Below are 19,238 nucleotides of genomic sequence, written 5' to 3' on the forward strand. Positions count from 1 at the left end.
TTAGAAGAAAAAAAAGAACTCTTCCCGTAAGTATCCAACCCCTTGGCAAGAACTGGAATAATAATTTTGCAAAGCTTGAACTGTTTGCCATGTGCAGAGTCAGAGAATGATCCACACTCTCACCATGAAGGTAGGATGTTTAACATTTTAAATATAACTGATTCAAATGTATATATGTGTATTATATACGGGATGGAATGTATCATATCATAATGTTAACATACAAGCTTTTTACTGACAAAGATCAATACAGCTAACTTGTTTTGCTGGTCATCTCTTTATGACTAAAACTTTATTTCTCTTCCCTCCTTGCTTTTTCTTCTCAGACTAGTGTGACAATCAGTCTAGCCTGTCTCTGGCTCTTGTCTCTATTGGTCTCTCCGAGCGAAGCTAATTGTGTATCTCTTCCTATACCATGGTAAGAGAAACAGAAACATTATTTTTAGTTATATTTGTACTCCATTTTGTATGTATGTCATTTTATTGTGAGTTGTTGTTGTGAAAGTGACCCTTTAGTTCTTTGAATCATTACCATTAAATCAGGAATTTCAGAGTTGACACATTGACGTGAGGATTAGGGGCACTTTAGCAAGGATATGTCTCGATGGAGAACATGATTTGCATTTTTTTTCAGTATGTGCAAGACTAAAACTTTGCTTTTGCTGAATTTACTGTCTCAGCTTTGTATAGTAGACTTTGTTAGGATGCAATTGAGCCTTAGCCTAGTATTGAACTATAGTATGATCAGATGGTCAGATGGCTGAGCGGTTAGAGAATCGGGCTATTAATCAATAGGTTGCCAGTTTGATTCCTGGCCGTGCCACATGACGTTGTGTCCTTGGGCAAGGCACTTCACCCTACTTGCCTCGGGGGGAATGTCCCTGTACTTACTGTAAGTCGCTCTGGATAAGAGCGTCTGCTAAATGTAAATGTAATGTTGAAATCCTCATACTTTTTTTTCAGGTTGTTCCAAACTATTAATTTCTGTTTTGGTGTGTCACATGTTGATCCGGTGCATTGTACATGGGGGTCTTGGGGGGAGTGGTCCGTGTGTGATGGTTGCTCCAAATCACAGGTAAGAAGTGAAGCCCAGATCTTAAGATTGTCCTATTCTCCAAGCACTAATTACCACAACATATCACCTGGTACATACACATGCTTTAAATTATAATTATACTCAAGATACAGTTGCAACAATATGGTGCACAGGATGTTGTTATGTCATGCAACTGGCATTGCTGTTTCGTAAATAGTTTTAAAGTTGTTAAAACTCAATCTAAATGATGTCGAAATAGACTAAATCCACCACCTTCCCATAATTTTGACGATCGTTGAAGACATTGTAAACATCATTTCTTTGTAACATACCACACATATTTTTGCATAGATGAAACCCCATTTGCACAGTCCTTAACATTCAGCACGTAGTAACAATATACACAACAAATCAACCAATCATATTTATTCCACTGATTACAATGAAATCATTCCATGGAGTGAACTGTTGTCATGGTCTACACTTTCAAAAATAAATTACCTTTGTCTATAGCTAGTCTGCAGAAGTTAAGGTATTTTATTTTGACAGTGGCTACAACCCTGTACATTTTGCATAAAATTACATTGCTATGGGCCTTTCTATTGACTGCAGACATGTGAGCATTTTTGTCTAAAATATGGATAAGTATCCACAGGACATCAGTTATAATATTTACGATCTGCTGCCTGTTCTGCATAGATGTGCTATTACTGGTTGTGAACTGAAAATATATTAGCCTACTTATAGGAAATAAAATAATAATATTTAAAAAATGGTACAATAGAAACTGTAACTATATTTGCAGATTGAATGTAGGGTGTTTCAATTTTCAGTCTCGGGTCCGTCCTATGGAGATTTATGCCCAGTTTGGGGGAAACCCATGTGGTGGAGGGCCCACTGAGACAAGGGAATGTTCGACAACACAAGGCTGCCCCCTGCAGGATGGATGTGGGGACAGGTTTAGATGTCGTTCAGGTAAGCAATCTATTCAAAAGCCAATGACAAGTCCAGTCCATGCCATCATCACATTGACATTGACTCACATATTTATGTGTGTTTGTGTGGTGTGTCCTTAGGGCAATGTATTAGTATGTCTTTAAAGTGTAATGGAGATCAGGACTGTGAAGAAGATAACCAGGATGAACTGAGTCAAACGTGTCCAAGCCAAGTATTTAGTGTATGTGACATTGATCAACCTCCACCCAATATAGAACTCTTAGGACTGGGGTAAGATGACTTTTCATTAATTCTCTTGCTGAAACAAGAATACACACACAATTCATAATGCAGTCCTTTGCTATTTCTTGACAGTTTTGATATTGTGACGGGTAAGACTAGAGGCAGTGTGATAAATACCAAGAGCTTTGGGGGCCAATGCAGGACCATCTTCTCTGGTGACAACAGGAGACGCTATAGGTTGCCCCAGAGCATCATCAAGTACAATACTGAGGTCAGGCAATAGCCCAGCACAGTTTTTCTTCTACTCCAATCCAGATTTTACATTTACATTGTCATTTTTAGCAGATGCTCTTATTTTCCAAGCAAAGTCATGGATCTAATTTTAAGGATCTCATCTGCTTATACATTTTCCTAATCCTAGTTGCTAATTCCTAATCCTAGTTGCTAGTTCCTAATCCTACCACTTTGCTACAAACTCACAATCTCCGTAAACCAAAACATGACTGTGTTGCACATACTGTATCAAGTCAAAGTTTGCAATTATATCAGTGATGAGAGCCTGGCCATATCCATGTAGCCATATCTTTAACGCTGTCTAGTCTTGTCAATAGTTTTCCAGCTCAGTTTACCTCTTGTTATATATATTATTGTTATATATTATAATTATGATTATTTACAATACCTCTAAGATCTCAAAATTAATTTCACTTATTTTTTGTATATTGCCTACTTCCTGTGACTTCCAGGTCACTGTTCGAAATGAATTCAGTGATGAGTTATTTGAAAGCACGTGGTCATACCTCAAGGAAATTGAAAAAAGAGAGAAAACCACAGGAACCACAACAGGACACTATAACTATAACTACAAACTGGAGGAAACAAAATATGAGGTGAGTTGCAGTCTACAGTCCATAGTATTCAATCTGCACTTACATCATAGCATTTGTCTCAAGTTTAGTACTTGTGATAAAAAACCGATGGATAAAACTAGTCATACTCAGGAATTGTTGTTTTTGTAGCTGTTATGAACCGGAGGGGTGTTCCATCAACGTAAGAAAAAGCGAGACTTTTTTCAAAAAAATGGGGCAGGTTTGCTAAGGAAGAATTGTAATATTCTGTGATGACTTGTCTTTGGAAATGAAACTCTTAAGAGTCGCTTACCTTTTGGTCACATTTAACAATTTTGTATCACAAAAATTATTGGAGCACAAATTTGCATTGTGTGTCATACAGCTTTGGTGTGCTATACAAATAATGTTTGCTTAATCATGTTACACATCACACATTGATTGCTTTTGTACATGTTTATAGTAAAGAATGAAAGACTAAATTATATTCAAAATTCAGTCTTTTATTTATTAAAGCTATGTTTCTGCATATGAGAAAATTGATGACCAATGACATGCTGGGGCTGAGCTGCACATCAATTACATGCATGTCTACATTTATACGCGCTGGGTGCAACATTTAATATTGTGTGTGATTGAAATTCATGTAGACTATACATTGCAAAGGTGTCAGAACTGAGAGCAGTCCAGTGTGATCTCTCCATCTCTGGATAAACCACTATATTGCACTCGAGATCCGTTGTCCTGCGACCAAAGAGCGACTTAACCGCAACTTAACCCATGGTACCAAAATTAATGTATCCAGCCGACCAAGGTACAACGTCACGGCAACGTTGTCCACGGGACCAAAAAATAACGTAACCAGCCGACCAAGGTACGACGTCGCGGCAACGTTGTCCACGGGTCTAAAAATAACGTAACCAGCCGACCAAGGTACGACGTCGCGGCAACGTTGCCCACGGGTCTAAAAATAACGTAACCAGCCGACCAAGGTACGACGTTGCGGCAACGTTGTCCATGGGACCAAAAAATAACGTAACCAGCCGACCAAGGTACAACGTCGCGGCAACGTTGCCCACGGGTCTAAAAATAACGTAACCAGCCGACCAAGGTACAACGTCGCGGCAACGTTGTCCAGGGGACCAAAAAATAACGTAACCAGCCAACCAAGGTACGACGTCGCGGCAACGTTGTCCACGGGTCTAAAAATAACGTAACCAGCCGACCAAGGTACGACGTCGTGGCAACGTTGTCCATGGGACCAACTGGCAACATTCCCTTTATAACGTTGCTACGACGTTGCCAGAAGGTAACGTCGCGGGTTACCAACTGAGAACTTACTGGCAACGTTGCCGCAACGTCATGTGTTAGCTGGGTTAGCGGTTAGGGAGTCGGGCTAGTAATCAGAAGGTTGCCGGTTCGATTCTCGGCCATGCAATGACGTTGTGTCCTTGGGCAAGGCACTTCACCCTACTTGCCTCGGGGGGAATGCCTCTGTACTTACTGTAAGTCGCTCTGGATAAGAGCGTCTGCTAAATGTAAGTCTCGCTTACGAGAGTTCCGTTCCATTAAGGTGGCTTATTCTAGTTCTAGCTACGTAATCAAGGTAATTTACTACTTCGGAACTAGCCTGGGGTGCGTTTCCCGAAAGCATCGTAAGCCTAAATTGACTGATCTGTCACATCAGAATTTTGATTTGGGTCACGAAAGTCTTGAAATTTGAGTGAGAATGTCGACCGGTAGACCGCATGTCTAAGCGGCAGCCAGTCTCTTGTCTTGGTCGCGTCATGTAACAATTTCATAATTTTACAGTTCAATTCTACATCAAAAGTTTTACACCAAAAAAGTCAAGCAGGGCATCATTCAAGAGATATGGGAATTCTGTTTTTAGCCAGCTGGTTCGATTATTTTTGTGATGTGTAAAACTGGCAATCTGAGTGAGACTGCGTCTCACGGCGTTATACTGTTTTGACGTTAGCCTCCGTCAGACTCGGGTCGCTCACTGGCACAATATTTCACTACACCAAAAACGTCGGGGAGGACTGCCTTTTGTAGATACGAGCCTGCGGAAGATAGCCAGCATCTCGGATTTATTTAACCGAGCCTGTTTCATTCGCCTAGTTTTGCCCGATCACCTGGTCAGGCTATTTAAAGGTATCGGGGTCAAGTGACTTTTGTGCATGGACAAGTGAAACGTAAATGTACTTGTCCAAAGGACAAGTGCCTCAAAAAGTTGATGTAAAGCCCTGCAATCCAGTGGCCAGAGATATATGATTACCTGATCTACACTCGTATTATACCCGGGAGAAATTCGTCTTTTGCAACCGACATGCGCAGTTCAGGCTGCTTGACAGTCGTGTGACGTAGGGTGCAAATTGGTCTATAAATCGAGCTAAACTAAAATGTGTTGCAATAATCTCAAACAGGCAGAAACACAATGTCAAAAGACAGATCAGTAAAAAAGCGTAAAGCACTTTGTTCGGAAACATAAGTGCAGACTTTTTGAAGTGCAGACATGAATGAATTTAAGTGTTAACTTCATCTCCAAAGAATGTATTAATTTAAATAAACAAGTTAATAAATGTGTGTGAAAAAGAAGTAGGCTAATTTATTAATTTTGTTCAAGATGTGAAGACAAAAACATTATTAGCCCACATCAAGTGCAATTAACCATGGCCTTCTTAAGTGTTTTGAATTTTATCCTACAATTTTCAATTGCTGCCACGTTCTTTTTTGGGCTATTATTCTCAATCTCCTGTTGAGAATATTGGCCATAGGCTACTTCAGAACGGTTTCAGACAGCTCATCAAATTACGCAAATTATCAGTAGGCTTAACTACATATAGTTATGTTAAGTAGATTTGGTAGGCCTACAATTTACTAATTTTAACGGTCGTAAAAAAACTGCTGGTTTACGCTGTGCTTTTTGCGACATAACTCCTCTTTTCAACAATCGCCTGATCTGGGCTGCACAGTCTATGGAGGTCTAGCCTGAATTAGCATTGCCTGTTAGTGGAACGGAACGTTAGTGGAACGGCTTGAGGCTTAAGTCCAAATTGACGTTTACCCAAGTGAGACTTTGATGGAACACCCCCCAGGCTGCCCGGGGAGTGCCAGGTGAACCCAAGTGCAAGCCGTAGATAGCAAATAATGGAATTAGGTAGCCATTGATGTCTGTGGTACACAGGGACAGAGGCGATGTAGCAACTGGCAATGAGTCTGTGGGAAACCAGGGTAGATGAACTGTGCAGGTAATGATATATGGGTAACAGGTGTGTGTGGTTGGGAGGTGAACTGGAAGATGTGGACTGGAGTATTGGGGTATGTGACCTAGAACACAGACTGGAAAGACATACATAAAACCAGGACTGGACAAGACAGAAACATAACAGTAGCAGGGTTTTAATAATATGAGATACTTAAATAATGAAGTACAGGGCACAACCTTGATTACCTTATAGCAAATCAAGGAAACATTTAATTTAAAATTTAGGATTCTGAAAAAATGTATAATGCTATGCAGACAAGAGAACATTAGTTCAGTCAAGACACACATGATTGATTTAACCATTTATTCATATACATGAGAATAGGTTTAACTTTGGCGGAATGGATGTACATGGGGAAGCGCTCCCTGCCTCGCTGCAGCATGCATGACATGAGGCAGGGAGCAATGAGTTAAATCCCCCAACATGGGGGAGAAGGGGATGGTGGTGGGTGGCAGCAGCGCAGAACACTAAGGTAATCGAGGATGCGTGTGCGTGCATGTGCGCAACTTTATAGCGCCGCCTATCGAGCTAAGCCTATGGGCTAAGAACACGGCGATGGGTGATATGACGCGCGCTGCCCGAGTGCCATGCCCGAACTAGCTTCGCCCATACTATAGTTATGGTATAAAAATGGTAAATGGACTGCATTTATATAGCATTTTTCCACTTTAGCGGCACTGAAAAAGCTTTTCATTTTACGCCTCTCATTCACCCATTCACACACACTCACACACTGACGGAGGTGGAGCTGCCATGCAAGGTGCTAGCTTGGCCATCAGGAGCAACTTGGGCTTCAGTGTCTTGCTCAAGGACACTGACACATGGCCATTATGTTTGATTAGGGTTGATAAATGTTCAGCCTGTTTTGGTGTCTGAGGGCTCGGCTTGAAGATCTTGTCAATGGGTGAATATCCAAAGTGGGATTGTGAGACTGAGTCTGTGTGAGTTTAGTCAAAGTTACCAATAAGAATTGCGTTTTGGAATTGATAAACAGTCACAATGAAGCTTGCAATCGTCTATCCTTCCTGTTGTTTGGAAAACTCAGGTTAACAGCATGTCTTGTTGAGATAATTTGTAATGCAAATCGTCATGGCATAGATGGACCCAAAGATGGATCGTCATCTTAGATTTTTAATAGACTTCCGAGTACAGGAAGGTGTCCTGTGGTTGAGGTCAGAAGGTGATTGATCAAAGAGGTGTTGAGTCATCCCATCTCCCCCTCTGTTTTGCATTATGTGTAATATAAAGTGTTCAATCTGTGAAACAAATTAATAAGATACTGCCTTGAACCATTAAGATATATTTGTAACAGACTTTTAAAGAACACTTTTCGGGTACAAATTATATAATTAAATTTTTCTTTCAACCACTTTAGTTCAACCCGGAACCAGGAAATAACTTATATTTCTTTACTGCAGAAAAACATGCTGATGACAATCGACAATGAAATAGAGATGGCTCAGTACCAGAGTAATGCCCCGCGCTATCTCACTCTCTCAGAGGAGTTCTGGAAAGCTCTGACTCGGCTGCCCAATGTGTATGACTATGCCAGCTACAGCAAGGTTCTTGAGAGATTTGGAACCCATTACCGAACTAGGGGAACATTGGGGGGTAAATTAAGAATCGTCATCAGCCTCAACGAGAAGACAGTTAAGAAGATTGGTAAGAGTCTGACACCATCATACTATTTACATAAAGTATAGCACACATACATAAAGACAGTATAAACAACTTCAAATCTGGACACGTGCATCTCCCAAAATAGATACGTACAATACACGCACTGTAATACTGTACAATTTCTATGAGAGCTGACCCTGTTGAATGTGTCAACAGAGTCTGTGAAGTGGGACTATAATAAGTGCGTCAAGAAAAAACGTTCCTTTCTATTTATTAAATGGACGACTGAAAAATGCACAAAGGACTCCCATGATAAAGTACCATTCAACGAAGGTGAGATCATGTAACCTGGACACGTATAACTCTGAAGACTATGAAGACAATGAAAATGTTTATATTGAGGATTTATTGGGATTGTCTTGTTCTCACATCAGAAAAGTGTTGTCATGCCGTTCAAGAAGGGAATATTCACAGCTGGTTTATTTATTAACTAACTAAACATCAACATTTGGTAATTTGAACAGACCTTTCTGAGAGTGACGCTGTACAAAATGTAATTCTGACTGGAGGATATACCGAGCATGTCGAAGGCCTGAAACACATAGACCTAAGAAACCCAACAGAGAATGGGAGAATCTACAAGAACTGGGCTGACTCACTCAAGAGCTTTCCAGGGGTGTTTAAAGAAAAGGTAAGAGAGTCACGTGGGTCTGTTGTCAGACGGAGACAAACTCAGGATCAAATCAAATATACTGACATATGCCATGCATAGGTTCATGTTGTGTCTGTGTCACTTATATATCACAGTCGTGCCACAAGATGGCACTGTTCATTATTTTATGTTGTGTTATATCACGTCGTTTTGTGTGTTCATACATCTTGTTGGGTAGTCATAACGTCCTGTGGCGTGGTGTTGTGTCTTAGCTGGCCCCCATCTCTGAGTTGGTGAAGGAGGTCCAGTGTGCGGGGCTAAAGAGGATCTACCTGAGGCAGGCCATAGAACAGTACCTCGCAGAGAGACACACCTGCCGCTGTAGACCTTGCCAGAACAATGGTGTCGCTTTAAGGGAAAAAGACATCTGTAAATGCCTCTGTAAGCCTGGCACCAAAGGTGATGCTTGTGAAACTGGAACAGATGTGGAGGAACAGGCAGGTAGGTCAGACTGTGGTGCAGTGGTATGGTGTAGTATACAGTGGTGCTGTGTGGTATGGTGTCCAGTGATAAGGTGTGCAGACTGAGAGTGAGGTGTGTGAGGCTCAGGTTTTGATTATACTGTAAAAGCTAAGCTAAAAACTGAATGGTACTGATTAGGGTGACTTGGAGTTCAATAAAAAAACAAGAAGGTACAGGAACTATTGAGATTAGAAAAACTAAGCACAAACACCACAACAAATACACTTCACTGGATTTAAGGAACATGTTGACATAAACATTGTTCAACCTGGACTGTCCACCAAGGAGCTTTACATTTGCTTCTCTAAAGAAGTCTCCTGCCGAGACAAACCAAAATGATTAGTGCCTTCAAAAGTAGGAAGAGCCATGAACACCATTTTCGAGATAAGCATCCAAAATGTTTTTTTGTTTTTTTAACCCTACTGCTGCTCTTAGTCCCCCCCATCCTCTTTGGTTTCTATCTTGGCTGAGTTAAATGAAAATATGTACTCCTACAATCATGCTTGGAGTTTGCTGTCTGGCATGACCATTACATAATCTGTACAGACATATGCAGAAACACACTCATACAGCACATCTCACACTTTCACAATTCCACACTGCTTCTCTTTCTCCTTCACTGTCCATCTCTCTTTACTCTCCACTCCATCATTATCTCCATCACTACATCCTTCCTTCTCTCTCCCAGGTGTGATCCATGGAAGGTGGTCCTGCTGGTCTGACTGGACTTCCTGTACTGGAGGTGTGATGAGGAGAACTCGACAGTGCAATAACCCTGCCCCTCAAAATGGCGGTCAGCATTGTATTGGCGAGACTGCAGAGAGAGAACCCTGTGATGATGATCTGGAGGACATCAAGTAAGGACCTTCTAAGTCTCTGCTGATGCATGAGTTTTCGGTAGGTACCCTGGTAAATGACCTCTACCTTGTCGGTTTGTGTCTCTTTCTTTCTCGCTATAGGAACATGGAACCTCAGTGCTTTGACTCTTCTCTGCCAGCAAAGGAGGCTTGCACATCTCCTCCTCCTTTATACAATGGCTTTGTCCTGGTGAGGAGCACTTGTTTTTGGAGCTCTGCCTCAAACACGTCATACACAATTTATTCAACTTTGACTCAATGGGAGAAAACAAATGTTCAGCCTTAGATATTGGTGGAGCATACTGGACAAAACATAACACTTCCGAATAATAAGTAAACAGGTTTAGTCTCTAAATAAACAGAAGATAATCAGTGTAGACAATGTATAATTGACATGCTTTCATTGACAATTCTGGCTATTTTTGAGGTACCCTTTATTCTATGTACTGTACTACATAGTATGTCATATTATTCTACGGCCTTGATTTTGAACTGTTATTTTGTGTTTTGCTAAGATATTTGGCACAGTACCATTCATGAACATCTCTCCCATCTGTTCACTTGCCATCTCTGAGGATATGTTTGAGTTCGTTTCCCTGTATTTTCCTCTTTCTCAGAACCCCAGAGATGTGCATTTGATGGGCACTACAGTTGAGTACACCTGCATTGATGGTCACTATCTGGTTGGTGAAAAGACTGCTGAGTGCAAAAGTGATAAAACGTGGACGACACCTGACAAACATTGCAAGAGTAAGACAGTGTTAATATGACTCAATGTGCTTTGTAATTGGGATTCCTAGGTCAAGTGGAAACCTACTGTTATTTGGATTGCTCCTTCAGGAGAAAACCTATTGTCATTGGTGGTATTATTGGGTGTGCTTGCCTTCGGCAAGAAAACAACCTTTGTTCTCTCTCATATATATTTATTCTTCATTATTCTTTATTTTCCCACCCCTAAGGATCCCTCAATATTTGGGCTACATAGACAACATTGGTGTCAAAAGGTTCGTTTTGATAGCGATTGCGTTGTTATTTCAGACAAACAACTTAGTTTCACACAGTTGAGCTGGCAAACAAAAGCATAATTACAGCAGTCTGAAACAGGTGTAGGCTGAAGCTCATGCTTATAATGCCTACCCTTTATGAAAACATCTCATATCTTAATAAAATAAATAGAAATAATTATTGTCTTACATCATTATTATATTGACAATCAGATCTGAACAGAATACAAAAACATGAATATGTCTTATGCAATAGAGTTGCACAGTTCAAATACAACAAAAACAGCTTGTTCATCTATCAATCTTTAAATTGTTTCATATACAATAATAGATAGTTTCTTTAACTTACTAAAGGTCCCACATTTTTTGTTCCGCATGACAGCTGTTCCATAAATTTACAGAAATACAATGGTATTTAGCATTGGTCCTCACTTGGCTCTTTTTGAATATACAAAATCCCCTTAAGTCATGTTGGCATTCTCTTTCCGTGAACACCCCTTGAATACTTTCTGGCAACTGATGTTTTTTTACTTTGTACATTATTTGTAATGTTTTTAGTTCTAATTCTTTAAATTTTAGAGCCTTTAATTCAATAAAAAGGGAGTTTGTTGGCTCCCTATAGGTGGTTTTCGTTACTATTCGCATGGCTCTCTTTTGAAGCATAACAATTGGATTGGTGTTTGTTTTATATGTATTTCCCCATACTTCCACACAATAAGTAATGTATGGTAGCACAAGGGAACAATACAAAGTATATAATGACTTTTCATTTAAGAAATCTTTAACCTTATATAATATTGCAGTTGATTTGGAAATCTTGTTCTTAGTATACATTTACATTTTACATTTAGTCATTTAGCAGACGCTCTTATCCAGAGCGACTTACAGTAAGTACAGGGACATTCCCCCCGAGGCAAGTAGGGTGAAGTGCCTTGCCCAAGGACACAACGTCTTTTGGCACAGCCGGGAATCGACCCGGTAACCTTCAGATTACTAGCCCGACTCCCTAACCTCTCAGCCACCTGACTCTCTCAGCCACCTGAGTATAAGATATATGGGGCTTCCAATTTAAGTTATTATCTATAATTACTCCAAGAAATTTAATAGCTGACACCCTTTCTACTTAAACTTCATTAATTTACCTATTGTATTCGATGAACGATTGACAAATACAATACATTTTGTTTTACTTATATTTAATGTTAGTTTATTCGAATCAAACCAATCTTTTTGTTTTACCATTTCTTTTTCCATTGTATCCAAAAGTTTTTTCCGATTGTCACCAGAACAAAATAAGTTTGTATCATCCGCAAATAATATGAAATGTAATACTTTGGAAACCTCACATATATCATTAATGTATAACAGAAAAAGCAATGGGCCCAGCACAGAGCCTTGGGGAACCCCACATGTTACCTGCACCAATTATTTGGACATATTGTTGCCTTTTCTCTAAGTAATTACTTATCCAAGAGTGAGCTTACCCCTCTTACGCCATAATGTTTCAGTTTTTCTAGTAAGATGTCAAGGTCAATAGTGTCAAATGCTTTTTTAAGATCTAAAAATACCCCAACTGTATATTGTTTATTTTCTATTGCGTTGTATTACTCTGCCTTGTATTGGGATCTACATTCCGTTGCACGGTTTAAGAGGCCACAACGTTTTTGTGGCAAAAAGTGCCTTGTGTGCACCAAGGGACCTCAGTGCTAGCCTAACGTCACAACGTCAGGTCACAACGTCAGCACCAGAGTTGGGTAACGTTACTTTTTAAAGTAACTAATTACAGTTATGTGTCTTGTTAAGTAACTAGTTACTTACTTACTTGCTGTAGAGAGTAAGGCGTTAAGTTACTTTTGCGTTACATTAAGAAAAGTATCTTATTTCTAAGACAATTCACTCTTATGCCCAGGAGGCCCATTTAATGGGTTGACCTCAGCAATAGCACATATTGTACTGAATATTCAGTATCACTCGCATAGGCCTACAACATGATCAATCCTCATTATACAGCAAGACGGATCAAGGTAATAATCCACCATAATGAAAAGCAATATTTGCATGAAGTTCTTGAATCAAGAAACTCTTTAATCAATACATAATTTTGTAAAATGTAAGGCAGAAGTCTAGTAGTTAGCTAGCTCTATAATTTAACGGGGCTAGGTCTGAATCTACGAGCAAAATGAAGCTAAGCTATAGCTATGTATATGGTAGCAAAATGGTGTTCACTTCACTTATGTACTGAACCAGACTATTTTACTTACTGTAATATAATCCTAAACCTAAACCGCTGCAACGATACAGCAACGCATCACACACGCTTGAGTTCAAATACATTATTTAATGTGACATTACGTAGGCCTACTGTACATGCAAGTCTTAAATAACTATTTAGCTGGTCGGCTCCATGACACTGGGTAAGTTGGGCTCGTGAGACAGCTCACCAAAAGAACAAAGGGGAACCCACTTGTCTAGCAGATTAAGACATTTTCGTAGGTACCTAGCGAAAAGTAGCCTCAACTTTCCTAGACTTTTAGCTACATGAGGGCTCGCGACCAAAAGAAAATTTAGTAACACGTTACTTGTTTGAACAAGAAACTAGTAATTGATTCATTCAGTTAAATAACTGACGCGTTAAGTTGCTCGTTACCTAACAAAAGTAGTCTGACCACCCAACACTGGTCAGCACACGTTAGCAACAACGCAGTTCTAGTAAGACAGACAGCAATATCAGCGAGCCCTCAGCATTAGAACCGTAGCTAAAAGTCTAGGAAAGTTAAGGCTACTTTTCACTAGGTACCTACGAACATGTCTATCTGTTAGACAAGTGGGTTCCCCTTCGTTATTTTGGTGAGCAGTTTCTCAAGCCCTACTTACCTGGCGTCATGGAGCCGACCAGCTAAATAGTTTAGCACTAGCGTTGCTACCTGCATATACCTACCAGCTGTGCTCTGTTTTGCTCCTATATTCAGACCTAGTCCCGGTAAATTGTAGAGCTAGCTACCTAGTTGAAGGGCGTACAAAAATACAGGGTGTTGATATTCACAGCCTGGAAACATACCCATCTGCAACCGACGCAAGAACACCCCCACAATTTCCCCAGGAATGGCCGCCACAATTCACAATGGCCGCCACAATGGCCGCCACAATTTCTCCAGAAATTATAACCTTTCTAGTTTAATCTTCTTCTCCCCTTAAATTGACCAATAACTCAAGTTAGCCTTTGTAAAACATTTTCTAATTTGGCACATTAAAACTACAGGCCACGAGTAACTCCCACACCACAAATGGCCCACATTTGCCCATAGGTGGCGCTACAGGCTACACCACAATTCAAAGTGATGGTATTTCCATCCCATTTGTCCAAAATATCTGAAACTTGGCACACATGCCTCATTTCTCATGAAGAACAAAAAGCCTCAAGAACACAGAATGGCCGCCACTTTCTATTTCTGTACAGTGAAAATTGGCCAAAACGACAAATCCAATATGGTAGTTTTATCTGTATATTGGTAAATTGACAACTATTGCTTATATTTCACATGCCCATAAATCAATGACACTTCGACCTATGAAATTGATATTTGCCGTATGTCTGGTGGCGACATCATATCTACAAAAACAATGACATTAAAGGTAAATTATAAATTTAAAAAAATGTACTTAAAATCGTGGGAGTTAGGTGGCTGAGCAGTTAGAGAATCGGGCTAGTAATCAGAAGGCCGCTGGTTTGATTCCCGGCCGTGCAAAAATGACGTTGTGTCCTTGGGCAAGACACTTCACCCTACTTGCCTCGGGGGAATGTCCCTGTACTTACTGTAAGTCGCTCTGGATAAGAGTGTCTGCTAAATGACTAAAAATGTAAAATCGCCCTTTGATCCAATTCCCTTGAAAGGCTGTATAGATGTTTGGGACACATTTCTATAGCATTTCAATAAAAAATGTGTCTGGATACATTTTCAGGATAAATCTGCTATTGCTGCTTGCGGCTACATTCTTCAAACTGTCCATCCTTGGGGATGGGCATAACTCAGTGCTAGACTGTTTGAATCCAGTTCTGCAGATCAAAAGCTTGCAGGTTCCACTCCTGGCCTATATGTTGTTTGGATAAAACAGTTTGCTAAATGATCCTATTGCTCAACCATTCCATCTCTCTCTTTGGCCTTCTTCCGGTTGAATCTGCTGGCTTCTATACTTGTCATTCCCAGGATCAAAGTGTGGTGTTCCTATACTTTCTGATCAAGTCACAGCGTCTGTCTGGAACAACTCCTATGACATAGGACAGAAGATCACACTGTCCTGTCCTCAGGGCAGATTAGTACTTGGAGAAAAAGAGATCATATGTGACTCCAGTCTGAAATGGTCACCAAACCCACAAAACATTGAATGTAGTGAGGGTAAGTTCCTCTGCCTCTGCCAGCACTCTGAGCAGAGCTAACACCAATACACTTGATGATCTGTGTTAATGGTCTCACATATGTGCCCACCCAATATAATGTATAAAATATATTTGTATTATAAACCTGTATCAGTTTGCCAACTTAAATCAACAGCCATATCTAACCATTACTTTTTCCAGAGGTTGCAGCACCAGACCCCACCCGCACTGCAGATATTAAGTGCAAATCTTGGGAAAAAACTGTGGACCAAGCATGTGTATGCAGAACTCCCAATGAATGCCCGTATGCTCTTCTACAATATTTTCTCTCATCAATCTTACATTGTTTTCCTAAATGAAATATTTTAAGTATACAGCGTATGATTTTCCTGTTGCTGCGTTGGCCAGGTCATCTTTGGAGGTGTGTGCCACCAATATTAAGAGAGGGCGGACAGACCTAATCAGCGTGTGCAAGATGCATGCTGTTCAATGTATGGGAATGAGCATGAAGTTGGCAGAGGACAACAGCTGCGAGTGGCCAAACCATGAATCAACACCCTGCAATAAGTGCCAGTTGTGGCAGACCTGCAATGGTATAGATGTAATCAATGGCATATCATTCGATATATAAAACAGATATACACCTTCGATTGAACACTTTTGTCATCTCATAAACTGTTTTCAACTGCCCTCTTTTGATAGACCAGACCAATGTGTGTCGCTGCAAGGACGAAACTGAATGTGTTGGCCCAGGATTGAGTGTGTGTGCGCGCGTTGGCGACGCCTCTGTCTCCCAGACAATGACAGAGTGTGAGGCGGGACGGCGAAGGTGCAATGGAGAGAAGATAACGGTTGTCAGCATCCTGCCATGTGAGGCCTGAGCATGCCTAAAGGATAGGATGTTTTCCCCTCCATTCATCTTACTCTCTCTTGTATTGCTCATATCTTATACCATATCCTTGTTTTGGTGTACTGAATGGTTACATTAAGTATACACATTTTTTATATTAAAACAACCACTTTGGTTAATTAACCATATATAATGTAAATCTTTGTTTCTTTTGTTCTCCACGCTTATAATTTTTTTGGGCGAGCCAACACACATTAAACAATACTTAAAGTGTAAAGACTAGATAACAACAACCTTGTGGTGAAATACTTCCACAATCTGTTCCTCATTGTGCTGTTTCTTTGGAAGTGGATGTTTCATTCTCCTCTTGGCCATCTCCATACTAACCAGGCTCAGCTCTGCCTGACAACAAGGTCCCTGTTGACTGGAAATATCCTTCTTTTGCTGGCAAGGTTTGTTACAGCCTGCTCTCTCAGTCAGTCTGGCCTCGCTTCCTCAACAGTGCAGACATGGAGACGAGAGAATAAATGGTAACACTTTACGATAAGGGTGCATTAATGAGCATTCATTAATGCTTTAACTGATGCATGAATCATCATCAGTTAATACATAACTCAGAAAGTACTTAACTATGCACTGATCATGAACACATCATTTGTTAATCATCTGACCTATTTTTACACGTCACTTACCTTGCTAACAAAGAAGGCACAATTAAATATACTTTTCTTTATGTTTATATCAACTCTGGAAACACAAACAAGACAATAAGACCATAGTGTGCATCCCATGTCATTCAAATTGGATTAAAGAAAACGCGAGGCCCCCCGTCCCTGCAAGGCCCCCCCGCGGTGCGGTGGCTGCGGGGGTAATCTCTACAGGCCTGGATCCATTTTTACCTATTTCTTACGTGCGTTTCCCGAACATGCTCGTAAGGAGAACCCTCGTACGTGTCTCTTAAGAACTACTTGAGAGTGGATGAGAGGCATGCTTTGGCCAACCATGGTACGTGAGTTTGCATCCCCCGTGCATGTGATAGCCATGCATTGGCTTAGCCAATAGCATTGCAGAAGAAAAGAACGAGAGGCAATGACATGGAAGCGATAAATGTAGTTGTGTTCGTACAGTGTAGAGACCACCAGATAGAAGTTATGGGAAATGCATGGAGTTTCCTTAATTTATTTAGAGAATGAATAAACTCGTGAAACAGATAAGTATCGTAATGTAATCCATTGATTTCAACAATGTAACTGTATTCTAAATACCAACTATTTAAATTGTAACTGTAACTAGAGAGGGTACAATTTCTGGGGAAATTGTAGGGTGTGCTTGCTTGCTTCGGTTGCACAGGGGTCCGTTTTTGAATGACATTTTTACAACTGATATATCTGTATATTTTATATTAAAATGCATACTTATTATTTATAAAGATTACATAGATTTAAAAGCATTTTTTTTGTGCTGCTCATTTACAACTGAAAATACGAGTGAAGTGTAGAATTAAATATGATGTCTTCTCATTTCCCCTGCAAGAGGCAGCCTCATAGCTGAATCAAAACGAATAAATTTGGCAGACCGGTGTAAAAATTGACCTAATCTCTATGACTTAAACGTCCTTTTAAGTTTTCCCTTCTCGTGATATTTTCAGGCATTTAGCCTACTCATATTGCATTCATTCATTAATAAAGAACCCCCTTTGAAGATTATTCTACGACGTTACGGGCAGTAGAAGATGGAATCGCGATTCAAACAGTACCATCTGCTAACTGAAAATATGCCCCCAAAAACGTAAATAAGCTTGACATTTATTTAGTGGAAAATCGCTCATTCATAAAAAGCTCACTGGTAGCGATCATTGTCAGTAACAACGCAAAATGCGATATAGCCCTGTGTGGAGAAGCTGCCCCGGTAAATTGTACTACTACGGTACAGTACTAGACTACTGCTGTGTTCGTCTCGGTAGCGATTGCGTTGGTTGAATTGGATTTAACGTTCCGTTGTACGGTTTAGGCTGAAATTAATTATTTTCATGAACAGATTGACAAAGTTTAGGCTGTGGCAATGAAGTTCAGGTTAGTAGTTAGATAGACTTTTGATTTAAGTAAGGGGAGTGCCGAACATGTTCTGTCGCCGTTTGACTTCCTACAGCTGTGTAGATGTTTTTGTAGTGTCTCGCGTAGGCTACAGCGTTGCAGTGATACACTGGATTGAAACCACAGGTAATGATAATTTCACTCACAAATCGTTTACTTGTAATCTAATGTCATAATAAATCCTACAACGAAAATGTATATGTGAGGAATGTTTATTTTAACGATTGAAAACAGATAACGCTACATCATAGACCACTGTAGTATGTGTTGCCCGGGCAACACAGGCTAATGTCATGATGCTAATACTTCAGTGAAATAGTAGACTACTGTTTCCGAAAGTAGATGTACTTCCTTAATAATATCAGCTTATACTGTACATTACACATCACAATTGTGTGTCATATCACAAAGTAAAATGAGTAAATAGTTATCACCCTGGCCTCTTTGCTTGTGGCGTTTCTGCAGCTGCCTTGCAGTAAAGCTATAGTTAGCCTAGCTATCCCCCAAGTTAACAGATGCGAAACGAATGTTCTGCCAAAGGTAGTCACGCGTGTTTTCGTGACGTTAGTGACGTAGTGACGTTAGTAACGTCAGTGACTGTGGCTAGCAAATTAGCCACTGTTAGCTTCACTTTTCACCACAAAAACTTAACTTAAGCCCAAACCATGCAACGGAACGTAAATTCCAATACAAGCAACTCAATCGCTACCAAGACGAAACTTTTGACACCTACGTTGTCTATGTAGGCCAAATATTGACTGAGTTTTAGGGGGGCAAAAATAAAAAAAATAAAAAATAATAATAACTAGAAACGGCTGTTCCTGCGAAACAGCAGTGAGAATGCTGGAAACCTGAATGGGGATAGCTGACCATGCTAAAAAAGCTGAAAATAGTGAACATTTAGTATAAAGTTATAAGCTGAAGCTTCAAAGC

At 40.2% G+C, this 19,238-nt stretch overlaps 1 protein-coding gene across 1 annotated transcript; it reads left to right on the top strand.

Annotated features, from left to right (window-relative positions):
- Positions 1-41: 41 nt before the first annotated feature.
- On the top strand, positions 42-16,405 carry c7a (complement component 7a). The gene is made up of 18 exons (XM_062454634.1): positions 42-130; positions 327-418; positions 964-1,075; positions 1,870-2,011; positions 2,113-2,263; positions 2,348-2,486; positions 2,962-3,105; positions 7,751-7,994; positions 8,169-8,285; positions 8,477-8,643; positions 8,877-9,105; positions 9,815-9,983; positions 10,086-10,173; positions 10,601-10,733; positions 15,193-15,381; positions 15,564-15,666; positions 15,771-15,955; positions 16,065-16,405. The coding sequence occupies exons 1-18, from the start codon at positions 107-109 to the stop codon at positions 16,241-16,243; spliced, it is 2,607 nt and encodes an 868-aa protein (XP_062310618.1). The 5' UTR covers positions 42-106; the 3' UTR covers positions 16,244-16,405.
- Positions 16,406-19,238: the final 2,833 nt, after the last annotated feature.

The sequence above is a fragment of the Osmerus eperlanus genome, chromosome 28 (genome assembly GCF_963692335.1).
Source record: "Osmerus eperlanus chromosome 28, fOsmEpe2.1, whole genome shotgun sequence".
NCBI lineage: Eukaryota > Metazoa > Chordata > Actinopteri > Osmeriformes > Osmeridae > Osmerus > Osmerus eperlanus.

Coding starts and splice junctions, on each gene's coding strand:
- c7a (XM_062454634.1), top strand. CDS start 107: ATGATCCACACTCTCACCATGAAG. Junction 8,644..8,876: donor CAGGGGTGTTTAAAGAAAAG/GTAAGAGAGTCA, acceptor GTTGTGTCTTAG/CTGGCCCCCATCTCTGAGTT. Junction 9,984..10,085: donor GATGATCTGGAGGACATCAA/GTAAGGACCTTC, acceptor TTCTCGCTATAG/GAACATGGAACCTCAGTGCT.